The sequence below is a fragment of the Oryctolagus cuniculus genome, chromosome 16, assembly GCF_051225735.1.
Source record: "Oryctolagus cuniculus isolate XC-2025 breed Fujian yellow rabbit chromosome 16, ASM5122573v1, whole genome shotgun sequence".
Classification (NCBI taxonomy): Eukaryota; Metazoa; Chordata; class Mammalia; order Lagomorpha; family Leporidae; genus Oryctolagus; species Oryctolagus cuniculus.
In genome coordinates this window covers 50,002,827-50,021,172 of record NC_142882.1, presented here as the reverse complement: position 1 = coordinate 50,021,172, position 18,346 = coordinate 50,002,827, and the positions used below count along the sequence as shown (strand labels likewise).

The 18,346-nt window shown below is 40.7% G+C and overlaps 1 protein-coding gene across 2 annotated transcripts in view; it reads right to left on the bottom strand.

The window, feature by feature from the left end:
• Nucleotides 1–770: 770 nt before the first annotated feature.
• The window catches only part of SP4 (Sp4 transcription factor), an 88,427-nt gene continuing 70,851 nt past the window's right edge, over nt 771–18,346 (bottom strand). For both annotated transcript variants that reach the window (XR_016222505.1, XM_008261509.5), the window contains one exon: nt 771–4,213. Coding sequence is in view for 1 of the 2 variants with exons in the window: in XM_008261509.5 (XP_008259731.1) it covers nt 3,966–4,213 (248 nt within the window). In the remaining variant the exon portion in view is untranslated. The remainder of the gene's footprint in view (nt 4,214–18,346) is intronic.

Sequence of the window (18,346 nt, the reverse complement as noted above, 5' to 3'; positions counted from 1 at the left end):
AGAGTAGCCAGAACTCGAACCAGGCACTCCTATACGGGATATGGTGTCCCAAGCAGGGGCTCAGTCGGCTGGGCCACAAGCCCTGCCCCTGACTACTGATTACGATTACTGTACTAAGTTGTAACCTTACTGTGCATTTGGGGCTTAATGTACAAGGCTACCTACCCACCCAACTACAGCCTCTGCCTACTACAGATTTAAAGACTCTTCCAAGTCTTGGGCCAGTGGGCCAGTGCACTCCCTCGGCCATCTAACATCTCACCCCCTTGCCTCCCTCTGCCATGTTTGAAGTTGTGACAATCAGGTGTTCATTACTTTGGTAAGGTTCTCATGAGCTTTGCAGGGCTCTCCCAGGAGGAAAAGACCATTTTCATTAAAAGACTATGTGGCTTCTACATGGTCTATACTGCTTCTTAGTGTTTCTGTGAGCTTAAATAACATTTTAATTACGTTTTGCGTTTTTAGTTCTTCCTACAATTTCCTAACATTTATTGCTTAAAGACATTAAGTTAAAAAGCGTCTCTAAATCAAATTTTAATTTCCATAAATGTCTAGAGCAATGGCTACAAATTAACGGTGCAATCTGAGTTGGGATTCTCTGGCGGTGTGTTCAGAGAAATGGTGCCTGGATCTTAATACCAGGCACCGTGAAGGGCTGCCAATGTGTGTTCTAGTGAGAAGCATTTAACTTTGCAGTGTTCATCGTGGTAAGGTTGATAGTTCAAACAATTTATTGCTGCTTTATAGTATACATAATTAAATGAAACATGTTAAACTCAAGGGAATTTTTAATAGGTTACTTGCAATTGTTATTGCAGGCAACAACTTGTACATGATTTTATTTCCAAATCCACAAAAAACAAATTTTATACAAATCAGCACTGTAAAAATGTCAGTTACAGCCCCGGAGGCTTTGCTGGCAGAATAATTGTCTAAATTCTAGGATATGGGAAACAGTTTTTTTCTGGATTCATCTTTTTTTTTCATTTTCTTTTTTTTTTACAAAAAAATTTACAAGTGAAATGTTACTACAAAACTTTTTATAAGGAATTTTTGCAAAACATTTACATTTTACCATCAACTATTTCTGTTTTAAAATCATTATGTAGATTTAATACCCTATGCTGCACATCAATTTATGTGGGATGACAACTTAGTGACATGCATAAAAAAACACCACAAGGCATTAAAATGGAGACTTAAATACAAATATTGTTGCAATAAAACAGTTATAAAATTGAAAAATAGGACCTAAACATCATGCTTATCTAAGTTTGACAAATTAACTTTTTCCCCTAGATTACACACTTTTATTACTGCTCTCATGAGAGTGTGATAAATAATGACTTAACATCAAGTTCTAATGTAATCAGCAACACATACACAAACCTAACCAAAGAAAGTATACTGTAAGAAAAAACTATTCTAACACTGGAGTTCTACCATGATAAATACATAGCTTTGCACTGATAATTACAATAAAGAAAAGCTTTATAACGGTGGCAAAGGGAATGAACAGTGAAATGCCATTAAACAAGACTCTACTGCACATCTGTGTCCTATTACTTATAACAGCTATTCCCACTGAGTCAAATAAAGGACATTGAGATTTACGATTCTTCTAAGACAGAAAAGTGGACTCAGAATGGTATGCAGAGCAGACTGTCAAAAAATTTCTAATTCTGGTGGTGAAATGTGCACCTGCTAACACAAATTAATATATTTTATATGCTATAAAGCTATCCAGATCCAGTTTGATAAATTTATAATAGGCCTCATTGTTGATGAGAAAATGAATTTCCATTTCTGATGAACACACAGAGGTTTGCAGTGAAACTGGTGCATGGGATTGCCATGCAGAGTGCTGATTCTTGGTATCAACGAAAACAACAGAAAGTGTCACTCGGAGGAAACATGATTGGAACATTAAGAAAGTTTCTTTGCATAAAAAAATTTATAGCACTGATTGTGTAGCATAATGATAGATAAAATATATATTTGATGTTTCAGCTCCTATATAATAAAAATTGAAATGAACACTACCAAACGCTCCTCTGTACCAAACACAACAACAAACTGATTCTGATGTCGTAAAGCCAGATACATCAGTTGTTAAGAGTACATTAAATAAAATATACAAAACAATTTACAAAATCCAACTTAAAATTTAAAGACTTTGTTACAAGTCTACAAAAGCTTTAAGAAAACTTGAAATTTATAACCACAGTGTAAAAATTTTTTTTTCCTTTAATCTCAAAGCTTTTTTATACAAACTGAAAGCACAAAAGGCCTTCAGTTTTATATAACGCTACAAAGGGCTGGCCTGAAGTGTACATGGTGTAAACAGTGATCATTACAGTATTTCTCCTTCATCAAAAATACAAGAAACATCACAATTTTGGAAGAGAATTCCCATGAGTAGTACTTTTCCTGAAATCATAGAGAATGCACGAGAAAACATGTACGTATCTGTATTCAAACAGTTCCCAAACCAATGCTGTTAATAAACCAAGCAGGTAAAAACTTTAGTTTTCAAATGGTCAATTTCACTAATTATGATTCTGTGGAAATGCTTTTTAAAAACATGATAAATCTTACTAATGTTTAAGCTACTGGCATTATCCATTTTTCTTTTCCATAAGGAATTTTTGGCCATCTTTCCTAATAAGACTCTTGACTATAAGACCCTTTCATATAGAATGAAATATATTTTTTATTTAGTCACTATTTGACTGAAAATTATTCTGATTTCTCAAAAATAATTTTTGCTCCATAATATCATATCTATTATATATTTGCTAGGCTGTCTAAATTTTAGGGAAAATTCAGTTATTGACATAAAGACATTACTGTGCTATGAATTCCTAATTAACTTTCTAACAGTACTAGAAATAAAATGGGATTGGCCAATTTTTAGTAAGGAAAAATGAAAATTATAATGTAGTTAAAAGATGATTTTCTGCTGGCCTTGAAAAAAAGTGTTGATGGTTCTTTGGCTACTGTGTCAAAGCATAAAGAATTCTGCACATTGTCAACGTAACTCCTATTTACACAATATGAAACTACAGAATGATTTACATTCTACGCAAATATTCCCAATATAAACATTTAAAATGAAATCTCGTGGTTTGACTGAGTGTTAGGAATAGAATCAATCCTAACTTTAAAACAATGCATGTCAAGTTGCTTCATCTTACTTTTCTGAAGCTATCAGGAATTTTGTTTTAACCATTTTTTCCCCCAGCATTTTCCTAAGTTTTCCATCTAAAATTTAACCTAAGATTTAGCTCTAGGTTCCTCTTCTGTCTCCAAAAGGAGAAAGCAATTGGACTTCACTGATTGTCTGCATACACACTACTACAATGTAGTGGTAATAAAGATCTGAGACGCACCTCAGAAGACTGTTTTGGAACTTACCTAATTCAACTGTTGAAGAATTTCTACCATTTAGAAAAGACGGCCAAAACTATTTTCGGTTGAGTTTCCAAAAATCAAGCTAAGGAAATACAGTATTATCCTTATCATTAGTTGACTGTTTTCTGTGCTATAGAGAAAAAGAAATGTATGTAAATTATTGACTGAATTTATAAGAAAGTACTTTCAAAGAAAATACGTCCAATTAAGGTGCAGCCTACAAATGACCGAGGTCTGTCTTTTTCAATCTGTGCACACATGATGCTCACAGCGGGGAAGACCCTACTGCAAGGTTACATGACATACTTCCACACAACTGCAACTTCAACCACGGAGGAAATACTTTTCTGTTTCCAGTACAGCGGTTTGCTTTGTGTATTTTAAAAAATTCAACACTTCATGTGTTGCCCCAAACCTAGGAATACTTAAAAGAAGCCAAGAATGAAAACATGATTTCCTACTCTGTAATCCATGTGACCAGCCCAGTTCCAGATATTCAAAGGTGTGTAAACTTAAGTGCAGCACTAGAGGTCTCTGTTACAAATGTCGCTTCAGAATTCTTCCATGTTGGTGGAAACATTGGGAGTTGCTGGATTCGAATCTTGAGAAATGGCTGCCACGGCGACAATCCTTGGGGAGCCCAGCACCTCTGTGACAGATGAGTCCAGTTCTCCCGAGGTAACAATGGCAAGCGCTGTCCCGCCGCCTTTCTTATTCTGGTGTGTTTTCACATGTTTGGAGAGATGATCACTCCGCATAAACCTTTTGGAACATTCTGGGCATTCAAATCTCTTTTCACCTAACAGAGAAACAGTAAGTGAAATGATACACATTTTTCATCAGTGATCTGTAATAATTTCTCTGCCAGTCACAACGATATTTTCATGTTTTTTTTTTTTTTGTATCGTTTTACTAGTTGTGAAACATTTTCTCTGTTTTATTTTAAAATATTGCCCATGTGTGGTAAGGAGAAAGACCACATGACTGAGAATAAAGGCCAGAATTAAACTAAGTTTCTTCAAAGCATGAGATAGTTCTAATGTAACCACTTCTATGCTTTGGGATAAAAACTAACAACAAGAGGGGTGGGGAGCCATTTTATTTGTGTGCAGTGGATGGGGCATATGAGAATGTTAATTGGTATACCCTGACTTCACAAACCATCAGCTTTCGTCCTTCTGTTACTGAAGGGAATGAAAAGTTTCCCAGTCTGACTGCAGAACTTGGACAGGAAGAAAATTCAGTTTGGCAGATGTTGTCTTGGCTCTGCTTCTGGCCTCCCTATAGAAGAAGCACAGGCTCAAGCTTGCCCCATTCTAACATGAAAATGAAAAGTGAAAGTCTCTGGTGTCCATTCTCCACATGGAGCCATCAGAACCAGTAAGAAATAAGGAAATTCCAGTTCCTTGCCAGACAGCAGCCAACGTCAAAATAAATGGGAAACGACAGTGACATGATTTGTGTAGCAACTTTCTAGTCTACTTACAAGTGATGTGGGATATCCGATTAATTTCAAGCAATAAAAGCTGCCTGGAATCCGAAAGTTGGTGAATGATGCTGTACAATGAGACTTTCACTAGGGGACTGACTCATACCAATTTATTTTCCTTTTCTACACAAAATTTCTCACACTTACCAAACATTATCCCTGTACTGTATCTCAAGGAGAGAAAGAGTGTTTGTACTAGCTATACGTGAAATCTATTTTATAAATTTTAGTAATTACATTAATACATTTGATAATGAATGCACCTAATTACCAAATCCACTAATACCAATCAACGTGGGAGGCAGGATGGTCCTCCAAAGATGCTGCCTCCCCTCACCCCGAATCCTTATGCATGTGTTACATGGTAAAAGGGACTTTACCAATGCAGCTACACTTACGGAACTTAACACAGAAGATATTCTGAATTATCCGAGTCATCCAGTCTAATCACATGAACTCATATCAGAGATGTTATGAGAGCGATTCTACCTGCGCTTGCTGCAGGGGCCCAGGAATGGTCTGACAGAGCATGCATGTGGGCCCGAGCGGACACCAGACCCAGCTCACCAGCAACAGGGGACCCGAGTGCCACTACAGCAGGGAACTGACTGCAGCTGAAAAGGTGAGGGCGGCTGGAAGCAGAGTCGTGCCTGAAGTGTCAGTAAGGAATGCAGGCCTGCAGATGCCTTGATTTCAGCTCAGCAGGGCCCATATCAGATAAAAAATATGTGGTACTTCAGCCTCCTAAAGGTGTGGTGATTTGTTACAGCAGCAATGGAAAAGTAATACAGTTACACAAAAGAAAGCCTTCAAAAACTAAAAGCCTAACAAAATGAATTATAACTGATCTACTATAAGGATCAAGACGTTAAGATGAGTGAAATGTCTGCATTACAAGTTATCTAAAATATGTCAAGGGCAAATCTCAAATATAATTTCTCTACAAAAATCTCCAGAATGCAATCAATTTTTGCTTAGCAAACAGAATATTGGAAAAAAACTGCTTCTGTTTCTGTGTTATCTAAGAGAGGGCTGTGGTATCCCACATGATTATTCAAAGAAGGCAGTCTTTTAAAGGGACTTAAGTATAAGATTCATATTTAGGGGCTATATTAGACTACCTACTAACAAGGCATTCAAGATTTGTTTTTAAGATTTATTTATTTTATTTGAAAGGCAGAGTTAGAGAGAGAGGGAGAGACACTGAAAAAGAGATCTTCCATCTGCTGGCTCACTCTCCAAATGGCCGCAATAAACCAGGGTTGGGCCAAGCTGAAGCCAGGAGCTTCATCCAGGACTCCACGTGGGTGGCAGGGGCTCAAGTACTTGGGTCATCCTCCCCTGCTTTTTCAGGTACATTTGCAGGAAGCTTGCTTGGAATGCTAGGATTCAAACTGGTGCCCATATGGGATGCCAATGTTGCATGTGGTAGCTTAACCCACTATGCCACAACACCAACCCCGTGGTATTTTTAACAGTAACTTCCCTTCGGAAAAAACTGCTGAGCTTTTCCAAATGGAATCTTGGATTCAAGCAGATGAAAGGAATAAAGAAGATCTTCTACACTTCATGTATTTGAGGTACTCATGAAGAGCCAGTCAGTTCACTAAGGTATCACAGCTGTGTGCCTGTAACCTGGGTTTCAAAATGTCACCCTCAAATCTAAACTAATATAATGCATCAACTTGCTTTGCAAGTGACCGATGTTATTTCTATTTATCATTTGATACCATACTTCGTTATTTATAAATTAAAATTCATTTCAACAGCAAACTAAGGAAATGTATTAGTTTCCTAGTACATCTTTAGGAAAATACCACAAACAACAGACTTATACTCTGATGGTTCTGCAGGACAGAAAGAAGGAGAACCGAGGTTTCAGCAGGGCCATGCTCCCTGCAGAGTCCAAGAATCCCCTGTGCCTCATCCTCGCCTCCGGTGACTCCGGGCAATCCATGCATTCTTTTACTTCCTGCCTCCTCCCCGACTCCTTCTTTTCTTACGAGGACATCAGCAGAGGGACACAGGGGCCCACCCTAACACAGTGTGACCCCATCGTAACTTCATTTCGCCCTATTTCTCAGTAAGATCACACTCACAGGCACTGGGGATTAGGGCTTGAACATCTTTTTAGGAGACACAATTCAGCCCACTACAGGGAAATTTTTAAATGTCTGGCATTTGTTACAATGAAGCAATAAAACAGCCTCTGGACATTCCACCAAATGTCCACAGCCACATATACAATTTCTTATATTTATAACTCATATTAACCATTGTTGCATTTATTCTAAGAACCCAAGTTACTCAAACTAAGAAATGTTCCTTTCCTGGACCACACTTACACTCCTTCCCCGCCCCCAATCTATCTGTCCCTCTCTAACTCTTAATTTTTCCTATCCAGCCTAGAACACCCACACAAGTCTTTTCGTGACTCTATTCAATTCTCTTGCAACATTATTGTGGATAAAATAAATACAAAGGGGGAAAGGACGATAATTTGAGAAAAGCAATGTGGCATTAATTCTCCTGAAATACATTAGGGGAGTAAGAGGAAGGTGAGGGAAGTAACAGGGGACAGAAGACATTTTAGAGGGCCAGATAACTTCTACTGTAAAGAGGAAATGGACAAAAAGAAATTGGATTGACAGGCAGTTTTGAGAGACTGGCTGAGACTTGAGGCTGTGAATTCATAGAACACCAATCTGAAGAATCATTTTCTTCAGTAGCAATTACTAACTCAAATACAGAAACCCTGCAGTTACTTCATTACCAGAACTTTAGCTAAGCAATCTTATTGCTCCGGTAGTTATGACTGTCTAGTCTGTAGACAGGCAACTACACTAAGATACAGACTCTCAGACCCAGCTTTGGGTCAGACAACTTCCAGGAGTGCCATGAACAGCAGAACCCAGCACGCCACCCACAACTCAACACTTTTGTCATCTTTAGGCCTCAGAAAGAAGGCAGGAGGCAAAAACAAAACAAAAAAGGAGGAGTGTTGGTGAAGAAATGTTCAAAAATTGGCTTCTCCATAAAAGCAACAGCAACAGCAGCACAACAAAAACCTTGCGGGGTGGGGGTTGTGGAGGATTTTCAAAAGCAATCATTTGAGATTCTGTCCATTAATCAAGCCTTGCAGCAACTGGAGAGTATTTATGTGTTTGTCTGAAATAATTACAAGTAAGCATTTTGACATCATGAATGCCTGAGGCAACAGATAATAGTTGGAACAAAGAGACTAACCACAACACTTAAAAAGAAAAGCAAGATTGGACAGAAGGTGTTCATAGGGGCTTTTAAAAGCTCTGACACACTCTTGGGAATAAAGGCCATGAACACGCTCAGGAAAAGACTAGGAAGTCCTAACTGCAGCCTGTGCCTAACTTTGAGTCCCGCCTAAGGAGGAACTGAAGGCTAAGGCAGAGTTGCTGACTGGTAGTGTTGAAGGCATGCAGTGTTACCATCATCACACAGAGCCCTCCAGGGCAGACTGAGAGATGTATTGGTTGCAAGTGTTTATTGAAAAAAAAAAAAAAAAAAAAAAAAACAAAACACCAGTATGGAAAGAAACAATATGTAAAAACTTCCCCAATCTAAAGACAAGCATTAGCTCACATATCTAAGAAGGTTTACAAATTTCAAGTAGGTTCAATGGGAACAGACTCACTTTGAGACACATCTCTAACTCAACTGGCCACGAGACACAGAGAGAATACAGAAGGCAGCAAGAAGAACTAAGTTTGCAGCCTTGGAAAAGAAGTCAATCAGCCTCATCTATGAGATCATGGGGTTGCACAAAATTATTTTTTAGGAGTCCCTTCAGCTCCAAAGCCTACGCTTAGCTGGAGTTAAAAGAAACACTGCATGATATTGAGACAGTGCATGAGGCTGAACAGACTGCTTTGGAATTTTCTAAAAAATTTATAAAATAATGCAGAAATGGGGCCAGCGCCGCGGCTCACTAGGCTAATCCTCTGCCTTGCGGCGCTGGCACACCGGGTTCTAGTCCCAGTCAGGGCACCAGATTCTGTCCCGGTTGCCCCTCTTCCAGGCCAGCTCTCTGCTGTGGCCAGGGAGTGCAGTGGAGGATGGCCCAAGTGCTTGGGCCCTGCACCCCATGGGAGACCAGGAGAAGTACCCGGCTCCTGCCTTCGGATCAGCGCGGTGTGCCGGCCGCAGCGCGTCAGCTGCGGTGGCCATTGGAGGGTGAACCAACGGCAAAAAGGAAGACCTTTCTCTCTGTCTCTCTCTCTCACTGTCCACTCTGCCTGTCAAAAAAATAAATAAATAATAATGCAGAAATGATGCAAGAGCAAGCAAGAAAGACAAAAGTGCACTCAAAAATGTTAGTGATGACACAAGGACAGAAGTGGGAAGAAAAACTCTCCAAGAAATGTTGAATGTTTAGTTCATATGCTTGAAAGCAGCTTTTCTCATATGTTTTAAGTGTGCTGAAATCAATAATAAAGTGTACCTAATAAAAAAAAATTTACTTGTAAGAGTTAGAGAGAGACAGATCTTCCATCTGCTGGTTCACTGCTCAAATGGCTGGTCCAGGCCAAACAGGAGCTTCATTCAGGTCTCCTACATGAATGGAAGGAACTCAGACACTTGGGCATCCATTTTGCATTGCTTTCCCAGGAGCACTAGCAGGGAGCTGGATTGGAAGTAGAGCAGCCAAGACAAAAATCCATATGGGATGCTGGTGTTGCAGGCAACAGCTTTATGTGCTATGCCACAATACCAGCCCCAGTTCCGGAATTCTTAAAATATAAAATACTAGGGGCCAGCACTGTAGTGCAATGGATTAAAGCCCCAGGGTGTGGGACCAGCATCCCATATTGGTGCTGGTTCAAGTCTTGGCTGCCCTGCTTCCAATCCACTCTCTGCTATGGCCTGGGAAAGCAGTAAAAGACGGCCCAGGTCCTTGGGCCCCTTGCACCCGCATCCATGTGGGAGACTGAGATGCAGCTCCTGGATTCAGATCATCTCAGCTCCAGCTGTTGCGGTCATTTGGGGAATGAACCAGCAGATGGAAGATCTCTCTGTCTCAACCTCTCTCTGCAACTCTTTCAAATAAATAAATCTTTTTTTTTTATTTTTATTTATTAATTTTTTTGACAGGCAGAGTGGACAGTGAGAGAGAGAGACAGAGAGAAAGGTCTTCCTTTGCCGTTGGTTCACCCTCCAATGGCCGCCAGCGCTGATCCGATGGCAGGAGCCAGGAGCCAGGTGCTTTTCCTGGTCTCCCATGGGGTGCAGGGCCCAAGCACCTGGGCCATCCTCCACTGCACTCCCTGGCCACAGCAGAGAGCTGGCCTGGAAGAGGGGCAACCGGGACAGAATCCGGCGCCCCAACCGGGACTAGAACCCAGTGTGCCGGCGCCGCTAGGCGGAGGATTAGCCTAGTGAGCCGCGGCGCCGGCCTTCAAATAAATAAATCTTTTTTAAAATATAAAATATTAGTATATTTCTGTCCCTTTTTACATGGCAGATTCTGAAGATGACTTTCACGCTTTCTAAAATTTGTGCTTTGGGATGAATCCTTCTTATACTGGTTAAGATGCTGCTTGGGACACCTGCTTCCCATCAGAATGCCTGGGTTCAAGTCCTCGTTCTACTCCCAATTCCAGCGTCTTGCTAATGCAGACTCCAGGAGGCAACAGAGATGGCTCATTTGGATCCTCAACACCAACATGGGAGACACAGATTGAGTTCACTGCTTCCAACTTAGGCCTGGCCCAGCCCTAGCCATTGTGAGCATTTCGGAAGTAAACTAGTGGATGGAAGAAAACTAGTGGATGGGAGATTTTGCTCTGTCTCTCAAATAAATAAACAGTAAATAAAATGAATTAAAATGTTTCGATTTACATATAGTAAAATTCAATTTTATTCTGAGTAAAAACTAGGAGTTTTCACAGATGCATTTAATTACATAACTGTCACCAAAATACAAATACAGAACAGTTGCTAACATTTCCAAAAACTCCTCTGTCGTGTTTGCAGTGAAACCCTCTCTTCCTTGTTTGTGCCCTGGAAAACACAGATTTATTTTCTGTCCCCACAGTTTTGATTTTTCCAGAGCATTATACAAATGAATCATAGATGATGTGGACTTGTAAAAAAAAAAGGCTTGCTTTATTTTCATTTCTCTGACAGGCAGGGAGACAGGGGAAAGGAGAGAGACAGAGATCTTCCGCGCACGGATTCTTTTCCCCCAAATGCCCACAACGGCTGGGGCTGGGCCAGGCAGAAGCTGAGAGCCAAGGACACAATCTGGGTCTCCAGGTCACTATCAGCATGGCAGAAGTTAACAGCAGGAACTCCAAAACCCTGGCAGTACAAGAACTGGTGAGGATGCAAAGCCACTGGCACTGTCATACACGGCTGGCAGGAATGCAGAACGGCACAGTATTATCACATTTCTTATAAAGTACAACCTCTGCTTGCTGTGTGATCTAGAAATCTACTTCTGGCTTTCTACCCAAATGAAATAAAAACTACGCTCATGGGGTAGACATTTGGTGCAGTGTTTAAGTCTCGGGATTGGGACACCCACACCCAATAGTGGAGTGCACTGCTGGAGTCCTGGCTCCTCCACTCCCAGTCCAGCTTCCTGCTAATGCACACCCCGGGAAGCATCAGGTGATAGTGCAAGTCCATGGGCCCCTGACACCTAGGAGGGAGGCCCAGATTGAATCCTGGGCCCTTGGCTCTGGTCCAGCCCAGTCCCAGCTGTTGTAGGCATCTGAGTAAAGTTCTTTCTGTGTCAGCCTTTCAAAAGAAAGAAAGAAAAAAAGAAAAAGCAGTCACGTTTACTTACAGTTGAGCACAGGAATTTTTTATTCAGAATAAAGGTACTTTGTCAGATATGTGATTTTGAAGTATTTTCTTCCATTTTTTGTTTCCAATACCTTAACAGGATCTTTCACAGAGCAAAAGTTTTAGTTTTCATGAAGTCAAATCTACAGATCTTTTATGGATTATGCTTTTGGTGTTGTATTAAAATTCTCAGGCTATCTCAAGGTCAAAAGATTTTGTCCTATATTCAAAAAGCTTTATAGTTTTAAGGTTTAGATGTACATCTCTCAATCATTTTTCATTTTTATAAAGTGTAAGAGGCAACTGGTCAAATTCTTCCATTTTGTTCAATTCTTTACATCATTAATTGAGAACACTACCATTCCTTCATTGAACTATTGCCCCATGTGTATATAGTAATTTCTGGACTCTATTCTGCCTTACTTATCCTCATGCTGTCTTTTCACAAAAAACCATACAGGGATGATTACAGCGCTTTATAGGAATGCTTGAAATAATGAAACAAAACCAGCCAACTTAAAAAAATATATATTTTTTCATTTTATTGGAAGGGGGGGTGCAGAGAGAGATAGATATTGGATCTTCCATCTACTGTTTCATCTCCAAATGGTTACAACCCACAGTGTTGGGCAGGGCTGAAGCCAGGAGCCGGAAATTCAATTTGTGTCTCCCATGTCAGGATGGGGCAGGGACACAAGTATTTGAGCCATCACCTGTTGCATCCCAGGATGCGCATTTATAGAAACTGGATCAGCAGCAAGTAGCCTGGACTCACACCAGGTACTCCAGTAAGGGAAACAGGTGTCTCAAATGCTAACCTATCATATGCCTACTCCAACTTTATTGTTTTGGTTGTTCTTGGTTTTCAAACAAACTTTACAATCAGCTTTTTATTGTCTACAAAAATGGCTACTGGTTTCTTGAGAAATATTACAATGATTACATTTGGGGAGAGATGACATTAAAACTCCACGGATTGGGCCATCTAATCTCTAAATACAGTATGCAACTCTCCATTAATGTGGGTCTTCTTTGATTTCTCTCACCATTGCTTTAGTTTTTTTTTTTTTTTTTTTGACAGGCAGAGTGGACAGTGAGAGAGAGAGACAGAGAGAAAGGTCTTCCTTTGCCGTTGGTTTACCCTCCAATGGCCGCCGCAGCCAGCGCGCTGCGGCCAGCGTACCGCGCTGATCCGGTGGCAGGAGCCAGGAGCCAGGTGCTTTTCCTGGTCTCCCATGGGGTGCAGGGCCCAAGCACCTGGGCCATCCTCCACTGCACTCCCTGGCCACAGCAGAGAGCTGGCCTGGAAGAGAGGCAACTGGGACAGAATCCGGCGCCCCAACCGGGACTAGAACCCGGTGTGCCGGCGCCGCTAGGCGGAGGATTAGCCTAGTGAGCCGTGGCGCCGGCCTTAGTTTTTAACATACATATCTTGCACATATTTTGTCAGATTCACAGCAAAGTGTTTCATTTTTTATATCAATGGCACTATTTTTTAAACTTTTTATATATCTAGTATGTAGAATTACAATTCACTGTTACATATTCGTGTTCTATCTTGTAATGTTATCAAACACGTTTTTGTAGACACCATGAGATTTTCTGTATAGACAACCAAATGTGTCTACAAGAAATTTTATTTCTTCTGTTAGCATCTGTATATCTTTTATGAGCTTTTCCCGTTTTTTAAACTGCAGAATTCCAGTACAGTCATCCTCCATAGCCACGGGTTCTTTATTCATGGAATCAACTAACTGCAGAGAAAACGTTCAGAAAAATAAACTGTGTCCACATTGAATACTTTTTTTTTTCTATGATGCAGCATTTACATTATTCTAGGAATAAGCAATCTAGGGATAATTTAAAGTATACAAAAGGGGGCCAGCGCTGTGGTGTAGCGGCTCAAGCTGCCGTCTGCAGTGCTGGCATCCCATATGGGTGCTGGTTCGAGTCCTGCCTGCTCCACTTCCGATCCAGCTCTCTGCTATGCCTGGAAAAGCAGTGGTAGATGGCCCAAGTTCTTGGACCCCTGCACCTGCGTGGGAGACCTGGAAGAGACTCCTGGCTTCAGATCGGCACAGATCTGACCATTGCAGCCAACTGAGGAGTGAACCAGTGGATGGAAGACCTCTCTCTCTCTCTCTCTCTGCTTCAACTTCTATGTGTAACTCTGACTTTCAAAAAGATAAATAAATCTTTAAAAAAAAATAAAATGAATGCAGAACTCTACCAAATATTTATTGTAAGTTTAAGTAATCATGTGATTTTTGTTCTTCTTTCATCATAAGCATACTGAATTACACTGACTGGTCTTCTTATGTTCTAACAGCATTTCATTCCTAGAATAAACTTGACTTAGTCATGATACATTATCATTCTTATATATTGCTGGATTTAGTTTGCCAAAATTTTATCGAGCATTCTAACAGCTATACTTATGACATTGTTCTGTAGATTTTTCCTATTTCCCTAGTAGTTTCCTTGTCTGACTTTAGTATCAGGATAATGTGGGTCTCATAAAATAAATTGGGAAGTCTTCCTTTCTCACTTTTTCCCAGAAGGAGACCATATAAAATTAGCACAATGTCTTGTTTGAGTGGTAAGAATCTGACAATGAAACCATCTGGCTCCAGGGATTAGCAAAAACAAACAAACAAACAAACAAACAAAACCCTTTAACTACAAATACAACCTCTTTATAGGACTACTCATTAGGACTACTCATGCTATCTGTATCATAGTTTGCGTCTTTCAAGGAGTTGGCCGATTCTATGTCAGTTCTGAAATTCACGGTATAAATTCACGGAGCAAATGACTGCAGGGTCTGGGGTGACGTCCCCTTCCACTCCTGATGTTAGTAAATTTTCTGGGCAAGTACTGCTAGAGACTTCACAATTTTATCATTTCAGAGAATCAGGTTTTAGTTTCATCGATTTTGTTTTTCTATTTTTAATTTAACCCTGCTTAATTTTTATTATTTCCTAACCTTGTTTTAGAGTTAACTTGCTCTTCATTTCCTAGGTTCCCATGGTGAAAGCGTAGATTACTGACTGAAGGCCTCTCTTCTTTCACTGACAGCAGCACGCAATGCCATAAATCCTTTGCAGGCCCTGCTTTACCTGCATCCCTCACACTTACGATGCTGGACTGTCATGGAGTTAAAATATTTTTTAACTTACTTTAATATTTCCTCTTGACCGGGGTGTTACTGGGAAATATCTTGTTTAATATAGCAGTTGGAGATTTCCTAGATACTTTTGTAACTTGGTTACTAGTCTAATTCCATTATGATCTCAAAACATACTTTCCAGGATTTTTACTATCTTCATTTTGATAAGGTGCATTTAATAGCCCAGAATGTGGCCCACCTCTGCCCAAGGGCTCATGAGTAAAATATGTACCCTACAGGAATATTCTTGTGAGTTTTTATAGAGTACATAGTGTTTAGTTGGCCCCTTTTTTAAAAAAAAAAATATTATCTGAAAACCTCTCAATTGTATGTTAAGCCCATTTGCATTTAATGCAATCATTCATAGTACAAGTCTAAATCATCTTACCTGTTTTCAGTTTTTCTGTATTTTTCATTTTTCTGCTTTCCTTTTCCCCCTTTCTTTTGGATTATTTGAATACTGTTAATATTCTAATTTAAATTAGAGAATTAAATTTGACATCAGAAAACAAAGATCACTGGAATACCTACAATTCAGGAATACCTACAACACTATAAAATGCAAAATACAGTCAAAAAACTATCATGTAGGAAACTCTGATATTTAAAAAAGTATAAGATGAGGGGCCAGCAGTTCAATGCAGCAGGCTAAGCCATTGCCTGCAATGCTGGCCTCCCATATGGGTGCTGGCTTGTTTCCCGGCTGCTCCACTTCTGATCCAGTTCCCTATTAATGCACCTGGCAAAGCAGCAGAAGATGGCCCAGATGTCTGGGCCTCGGCATCCATGTGGGAGACCTGCATGAAGCTCAAGGCTCTTGGCTTTGGCCTGACCTAGTCCCAGCCATTGTGGTCATTTGGGCAATGAGCTAGTGCATGGAAGATCTCTCTCTGTCTGTCTCTTCCACTGTCTCTGTAACTCTGCCTTTCAAATAAATAAGTCAATCTAAAAGAAGAAGAGATGAAAAAGTCAGGTATCTTCCACATGTGCCAGCATCCATATGAGGAGAATGAGATACAGTGAAGCAGAAACAATAAAAAGCAGTCTTGGAAAAAAAATTCAACAGAAATATTTGGAGTTAAGGAATGTTGCAGAAAATAAAATAAAAAGGTAATGAGACGAAAAAAGAGGTAAGAGAAAAGCTATAAAGACAAGAGAGAGAGAGAGAGAGAGAGAGAGACTCTAACACAGTTTTATTAAGAATCCAAAAAGAACAGGAAATAAAAAGAGAAGAAAGAGAAAAGATGTGAAGGAGGAAGATGACCCAGAGTTAAGGGTCCAATTGGCACACACAGTGAATGAAAATCTATTCGCAGATGCATCACTATAAAATTATAGAACACCACACATAGATTTAAAGCAGCTCTTAGAGTAAAAAAAAAAAAAAAAAAAGGTGGTGGGGGGAGAGAACATGCCAACAGGATACAGAAGCCAGTCTGAAAGGCTTGTCAATGGCTCAAGGTGGAATAACTAGAGCATAAAGATAAATAATGACAGTACTGTATTATAAACAAAGAATAAATACTTCTAAATCGATACAAATATAAATAAAAGATTGCATAAACAAATCACTGGAGGTGAAGGTGTATATCTTCCTTCCATGAGAATGCCAGTGAAAAATTCTACACAGAATGAGCAAAGTAGAAAATGGCCATTGGAGCTCCACAGTGGTAACTGCTGCAGGCAAGCTTCAGTGATTCCGAAGGTGAAGCGTTAGGATTTTCCTTTAAGGAGAAATAAACTATTTGCATAGATTCACAAGTAATTTCCCAGCCCCCAAACAAAAACTTATTAATTACTGTGTCTGTTTTAGTATATGTCTATGAATTCTCTGATACTCCTCCCTAGAGCGAATAAAATCAAGAGGCTTGCTTCTAACAGAATATGAAAACAGAAATGGGAGCCGGCGCCGCGGCTCACTAGGCTAATCCTCCGCCTAGCGGCGCCGGCACACCGGGTTCTAGTCCCGGTCGGGGCGCCGGATTCTGTCCCAGTTGCCCCTCTTCCAGGCCAGCCCTCTGCTGTGGCCAGGGAGTGCAGTGGAGGATGGCCCAAGTGCTTGGGCCCTGCACCCCATGGGAGACCAGGAAAAGCACCTGGCTCCTGGCTCCTGCCATCGGATCAGCGCAGTGCGCCGGCCGCGGCGGCCATTGGAGGGTGAACTAACGGCAAAAGGAAGACCTTTCTCTCTGTCTCTCTCTCTCACTGTCCACTCTGCCTGTCAAAAAAAAAAAAAAAAAGAAAACAGAAATGGGATCCAAATCTGGCTCCCCAAAATCAGGTAGATGTTCAAACCACAAACTTATATTAATGGTTGACAGATTAATGTTAACGATTAAGGGAGTAATGAGGGGTGGAGATTTGTTCTAATTATAGTGCCTAGGAGGTGGGCCCAGCAGGGTCTTTGAGTTGCACACCCCTTCTCTTGCTTTCCAGAGGGAGCTCTCTTCAGATGGTTGATTACTCAAGCAGAGTCTGGCCTAGGTTTCCTCTGCTTCCAGTGTCACCCCGTGATCCTCCCTTTGAACACACTCTGTAAACGTCAGCCTCCAATGCATGCCAGCCTAGTGGAGCCACTGGATCTTGGACTGTGAACCTCCAAAACTGTACACCAGAAGTAAGCCTTCTTACTACATAAGTAGTTCAAACATTTGTTGAAACAATGAAAAGCTGACTAATACAGAATACTGATATAAGAAGCTTCAGGTTGTTATATCTGAAGATGTGGAAGAGACAGGTATTGGTTTCCTGGAAAAGGGTGAACAGTTTGGAGGAGCAGGCCACAGAATGTTGCAAGCAGAATTTTAGGGCAATTCTGATAAAGGCTCAGAAAACCTGAATGGTAGAAACCCAGCCAGTTGGGGCTCGCATTGTGGCGTAGTGGGTAAAGCTACCACTTGTGACACTGGCATTCCATATGGGCACAGGTTCTAGTCCTGGTCACTCCACTTCTGATCCAGCTCCCTGATGAGGTGCCTGGGAAGGCAGTGAAAGATGGCCAGGGTGCTTGGGCTCCTACCATCCATGTGGGTGACCTGGAGGAAGCTCCTGGTTCCTGGCTTTGTTGCGGCCATCTGAAGAGTGAACCAGTGGATGCAAGTTTTCTGTCTCCCTCCCTCTCTCTAAACTCTGCCTTTCAAATAAATAAATAAATCTTAAAGAAAAAAAAATGTAGCCAGAAAAGGCCATCTTGATGAGGTCCCAGACATGAACAAAAATTCAGTTATTGGGAGCTGGACTAGAGACCATCGTTGCTACAGGCTGGCGAGGAATCTGGCTTTTTTTGCACCCATGTACTGATCCTTGGTGGTAGACTGAACTTAATGATGGCAGGACTGCTTTGTTTTGTCTGGCAGCACAGTACAGCATGGGTGTTACTGGCTGCTGCTAGTAAGCCTTACATGGAAAGGATCAAAAGAGAACAGAGCAGAAAGAATGGGAAACTTCTC